This window comes from Sciurus carolinensis, chromosome 1 (assembly GCF_902686445.1).
Source record: "Sciurus carolinensis chromosome 1, mSciCar1.2, whole genome shotgun sequence".
Taxonomy (NCBI): Eukaryota; Metazoa; Chordata; class Mammalia; order Rodentia; family Sciuridae; genus Sciurus; species Sciurus carolinensis.
The window spans coordinates 185,126,841-185,132,840 of record NC_062213.1 but is presented as its reverse complement, the minus strand read 5'-3'; the positions used below and the strand labels follow the sequence as shown (position 1 = coordinate 185,132,840).

Below are 6,000 nucleotides of genomic sequence, written 5' to 3'. Positions count from 1 at the left end.
TTTCTAAATTTTGTGTGTGTGTGTGTGTGTGTGTGTGTGTGTGCGCGCACGTGTGTGTGTGGTGCTGGGGATTGAACCCAGGGCCTTGTACATGCAAGGCAAGCACTCTGCCAACTGAGCTATATCCTCAGTGCAATTTCTAAATTTTAATAAAGTCCAATTATGAAAAAAAATTGTGACCGGTAAATATGTGGCTAGTATTTTTGTGGCCTATTTAGGAAAATTTTACTTATCTCAGGACCATAAAACTACTCTGTTTTCACCTAGGAGATTTATTATTTTAGTTCATTTTATTTTTTTGGCACCAGAGATTGAACCCAGGGGTGCTTAACCACGGAAGCAAACCCCCAGCTCTTTTAACATTTTACTTAGAGACAGGGTCTTGCTAAGTTGTTTAGGCCCTCGCTAAGTTGCCAAGGCTGGCCTTGAACTCACAAAACTCCTGCCTCAGTCTTCAGAACCCTGGGATTACAGGCATGTGCCATGGTGTCTGGCTATTGTTTTCTTTTTTTATAGTTAGACTTACGATGCATCCTAAGTTATTTTGGATGAAGAAAAGTAAATTAAATAGCTGTCTTTTTTATAAATCAGGAGACTAGATTCAATTAGTTCTGTTTTTGGACCATATTCTCTCCATTTATCTATAAATCTTTGAGTCTTATTATTATTATTATCTATCAGAGTACATTTTTTAATTGTCATTGGAATTGTTGTGTTACTTTGTTTTATCCCATCATATCTACTTGTCTGTCTCCATTGTACCCTGTGCTCAGAGAAGCTGACCTGGATCTTATTAAGATTTTTCTTCCCTTTTCTTCCCTTCTTTTCCAGGACCTATGGGACATCCTGGGAAGAGATCAAAGAGAGGGAGGGGGAGGCAGAGAGAAAGAGAGTGTGCAGTGGGGAGATATCAGGACATTTGGGCTCCTTTTTTCCTTCCTATGAGGTTCCCCTCAGGTTGGTTTCACAACTTGACCAAATGTCATTGATCCTATCAAGACAGCTAATCCTGCAACAAAACTGCCTTTTCTTCTAGGATCTAGTAACTCCTTCCAATCATTATCCCTTTAATTTTGGAGAGGTAACAGTTCCTATGCTTGTCAATCCTGCCAACTTTCCTGAACTATCTTTGTGATCCCCCCAAACCCATTAGCATCTTTTTGACCAGTCCCTTTGCACAAGCAATTGCTAGGAAAATACTAAGACCTAAACTAAGACACTAGTGCATTAGAACATTAAAAAATATGTCTAGTATTCAGATTCTTTGGTAAGTGTTCTTTAGTTTTAATAGTCTGCTTTTAGAAATTCTTGGATTTTCTGTGTAGATAATCAGCATCTTAGCTAGTGTTTCTTCCTTTAAAATACTTTTAATTTTTAAATTTTAATTTCTTTAATTATTTATTTTCTTGGCTTAGGCCTACCTTCATTATACTATTGAACAGAAATAATAATTGTTGTCTCATTCCATTAATGCAATGGTTAGTTCACCACTCAGAATTACAGTTGTTATAGATCTGGGGTAGATGCCCTTTTTGAAGTCAAGGAATTTATCTTCTGTCAGTTTATTATTTTTAAAACCATGAACAGATATTGCTTGTATGGAAATGATTTGCTGCATCATCTGAGATAACCATAAAACTCCTTTTTCTCTTTCTGTCCTCCCTTGGGTCTTGCCTCTATCCTGGGAGTGCATGTCAAGATCAAGGCCACGGAGACCTTCCTAACTTGCCCTAGACTAGAAGAGCCTTTTAGTCCTCTCAGGTGAAACTCAGGCTTTTGAAATCTTCCATGTGGGACATTGCAAGATATTCACAATGACATCGTTTTCATATATTATTTTGCTTCCAAAACATCTGCTTTTAATTTACTCAAGAGCTCCTTTCTGTTAGGAGTCAGAGAAGGAAGTAGTAAAGGAAGCAATGAGGTGAGAAACCCTTTCTGACCCCCATTTATTATTTGCAGCAATCCTATGAAGCAGGTGTTAGTATGTTTAGTTTACAGATGAGGAAATTGAAGCTCAGAGAGATGCAATGCCCTGCCCAGGTTTATGGCAGAGTGAAATCCTGGCTCTCCGGCTCTAGATCTTATGCTTAGAAGCACTGTTTGCTTCCTCACAACAGAGAAATGAGACCTGGCCCCCCCTTCTGCACTGGTGTACTTCCTTTCCCTGTCCCTTGGAGCCTCAGCTATAAGCATTTCCTAGCCTGGTCCCTCCCTCCCATTCAGTTCCCCAACCGTTGTATAGTTTGTAAGCATTGTGGTCCTCTCACTCTGCTCCCAGGCCTCCCAGGCGCTTGGGCTTATGCATCTTGCCATTGCTGTAAGTATGGTGTAAGTGCATGTATGAAGGAGAGGGCAGGACTGGGTTTCTTTCCAAAAGGGAGGCTTGCTGAGAGAGGCTCTGATTCTGTTTCTTTGTGGACCAGGCTGGTGCTGGAATGGCTGGGCACTTGCTGCTGCACAGTCTTCTCCTGTCACTTCCTCTGACTGCTGGCTGGACTGCTTCCAATTGCCTAGTGACAGAAGGCTCCTGGCTGTCCCTGGTCTCCCGCTTCTTCCACATCTGCCCCTTGGACTCCAGACTGTCCTTCCTTGCTTCATGCACCCAGGTGACCAACCTGACACAAGCCTTGGAAGTCGTGCCTCAGAGCGTGGAGGGGCTCTGTCTTGCTGGTTCCATTTCTATTCTGCCCCAGGATGCCTTCTCCAACTACCCTGGACTCAAGGTCCTAGGGCTGAATTTGCAACTCACCCAACTCCTGCCAGGAGCTCTCCGAGGTCTGGGGCAGCTGCGGGAGCTCTCTTTTTTAGCTTCTCCCTCAAAAAGCTACCTCTTTCTACACCCCAATGCCTTTGATGACCTGAGATCCCTCCAACGACTCAATTTCTTGGGCCCCTGCCTGGACAGGAACTCAAGTGTCCAGTTGCCTACCAGTCTACGTTGGCTGGTCGTCAAGTACGGTTGCCTTCAGGACATGGGGGAACTGGATGACATCTTCCCAGATCTGGCTCATAGCGCTTTCTCTGGGGATGCCCGGACCCTGGATGTGTTGGATCTATCATTCAACAGGAAGCTGAAGATAGCCAGTCCTGGGGCCCTCCAGGGCCTCAGGCTGGGGACTTTGTATCTGGACCACACAAAGATGGAGGCAGCTGGAGTGGTGAGTCTGGGGCTGCAGAGGCTCGACAAGCTGTCGGTGTCATTCACTGTCACTGAGTTGCCTGCTGAAGCAGTGGCCCATTTTGAGCTGCAGGAACTGGATTTGGGGAGCAAAAGGATAGGGAAAATAACTCTGGAAGCCCTGGCTTCCTGCCACAGCCTTCGGAGGTTAGGCCTGAAGAACAGTGGCCTAACTGAGCTGCCACCAAATTTTCTGGCTGCCATGCCCAGGCTTGAGAGATTGAACCTGGATAGAAACCAACTGCAGAGTGTCAGGCTGTGCATGAATGAGACAGGGCTTGTGTCAGGACTGTGGACCCTGAATTTGTCTAACAACGGGCTGCGCACCCTGCCCCCAGCCACTTTCTCTTGTTTGCCCCACCTGCGGGAGCTGCTGCTTCAGGGAAACCAGCTGGTGAGCTTGGACAGCCAGGTATTCCAGGACTTACGGAGGCTGGAGATCTTGGACTTGGGTAGAAATCCACTGGTAAACCTGGGTGAGAGCTGGTTGGCTCCTCTGCCTTCACTGACCACTCTAAATCTTCTAGACACCCACATATCGTTTAGGTCAACTTGGGGCTCCTGGGGCCCAGAGAGTTTGCACAACTTGAGACTGCAGCTCCCCTCTGCCCCTGCTGGGGTAGCATTGTCCTTGCCTGCAGGGCTGACCAGCTTGGAACTTCATGCAGTCCCAGGCATGAAGCCCCAGAAGCTGTTTCCCAGTGTCTTTCCGATCTTACAGAATCTGACTTTAGATGGCTGGGGACTGCAACTGGGGACCCAGAACATCTCCGAAATCTTCCCTGCCCTTCGTCAACTCACCCTTCTTGGCAGTAGCCTGGAGGCCCTCTGCTCCCAGGACTCTTTCAACTTCTTCCTCTGGCAGCTCCCCAGGCTCCAGTCCCTGAAGGTACGAGGGGACGGGCACAGCCCCAGGCCCTGCTGCATTACAGGGCTGCCCAGCCTACAAGAGCTGAGGCTAGAGATACTGGAGTACAGAGCTCGGCCGCGCCCAGTGCAGCTCAAGGAGCTGGTGGGCAAGCTGCCGAGGCTCCAGGTGCTGCGGCTGGCCAGGACAGGGCTGGAGACGCTGTCAGCTGCTGCTTTCCAGGGCTTAGGCAGTCTCCAGGTCTTAGTGCTAGACTGGGAGAATGGCCTTGTGCTGGAAGACAGTGTGCGGGAGCACAGCCCTCGGATGCCCCAATATGTGTACATTCTGTCGTCGTCCTTGGCCTGCCAGTGTGCCAATGCATGGGTGGGGCCCTGGTTTGAACGGTCCCCCAGGTCATACATATGGGTACAATCACCACAGCTGTGCCACACAGAATCGAGGGACCACTCTAAGAATCCTCTTTTCCCCTTTCTCTTGAACCACTGCCCTGAGACCTTGGAGTTGGAGCTCTTTTTGGGCAGCTCTGCCTTGCTGCTTCTACTGATCTCCTTGCCCCTTCTACAGGAAGCCAGGAACTCCTGGGTCCTGTATCTCCAGGCCCTGTTCAGGGCTTGGCTCCAGGGCTTGAGGTGTCGGAAGCATGAGGGAAAGAATTTCCTCTATGATGTGTACGTGTCCCACTGCAGGCAAGACCAGGGCTGGGTGGTGCAGGAGCTGCTGCCTGCTCTGGAGGGCTGCCCTCCGGATGACCAGGGGCTGCGTCTTTGCCTCCCCGAGCGAGATTTTGAGCCAGGCAAGGATGTGGCAGACAATGTGGCAGACAGCATGGCGAGCAGCCGGGTCACACTCTGTGTGCTGAGTCACCAGGCCCTGCACACACCCCGCTGCCGTCTGGAGCTCCGCCTGGCCACTTCACTCCTGCTGGCTGCCCCTCATCCCCCAGTGCTGCTGCTGATCTTCCTGGAGCCCATCTCCCGCCACCAGCTCCCCCGCTACCATAGATTGGCCCGGCTGCTCCGCCGAGGAGACTATTGCATATGGCCCAAAGAAGAAGAAGAAAAGGACAGCTTCTGGGCTTGGTTGAGGAGCAGGCTGGGGCAGCCCGGGTGTAGGCAGATGGGGTGTAGGTAGAGGGCAGAGGTAGGAAAGGCAAGCCACCTTGCAGGGAGACAAGGGAGGCTGAAGGAGAACAGGTGGAAAATGGCAGGAAGCCATGCTGTATGTGATATGATTTCAACATCTCCAAATCTTCCAGTAAATTTACTAAGTCCATAAAATATTTGGCTTGATATATATATATATATTTTAATGAAAACCCACATGAGGCAGAAGGCCAAGGAACACGCGTCACAGTGATTGTAGCATAAAGGAAATAAGGCTGGGATTTTATGAAGCATGCGGGGGAGGAGGCAGGGCTCTGGGCAGTCCTAAGCTGTGGAATCTGGGACCAGGCCAAGTATGATCAGATCTTCAAGCGGCAAAGGGCCTCTTTGGCCATTTGGGGTTACAGAGTGGGGTTACAGAGGACCAAAAAGCTGGGATGCTGTCCAGGAGGCAGCAGACCGCTTGCCTCATTGAAAACAGGAATTTATGTTCAAATCTACCGTCCTTTTGACTGTCACAGCACCACTGTCATTCTGTTCTCTAGCTATGCTGCACCACCGGTAACTCCCAGAATCCCATATGCGCTTGCCTTTGGGTCTTTGCACCTACTGCTCTTCACTGAAGAACATTTTCCCCGTGGGACTCTGAGCATATATATATATATTTTTTTTTTGATTACACAACTTTTTTTAAAAATGTTTTTACACAGTATTTCACAATGTCTTCATTTTGTTTATTTAGTTTTATGTGGTGCCGAGAATTGAACCCAGTGCCTCATCCGTGCTAGGCAAGCGCTCTACCGCTGACCACAGCCCCAGCCCCAAATATTTCTTTTTTTAGTTGC

General features: G+C 48.6%; 1 protein-coding gene across 1 annotated transcript; it reads left to right on the top strand.

Annotated features, from left to right (window-relative positions):
- Window positions 1-2,225: 2,225 nt before the first annotated feature.
- On the top strand, window positions 2,226-5,881 carry LOC124958368 (toll-like receptor 12). Its single transcript, XM_047516347.1, has 2 exons — window positions 2,226-2,320; window positions 2,427-5,881. The coding sequence occupies exons 1-2, from the start codon at window positions 2,303-2,305 to the stop codon at window positions 5,181-5,183; spliced, it is 2,775 nt and encodes a 924-aa protein (XP_047372303.1). The 5' UTR covers window positions 2,226-2,302; the 3' UTR covers window positions 5,184-5,881.
- The last annotated feature ends 119 nt before the right edge of the window (window positions 5,882-6,000 follow it).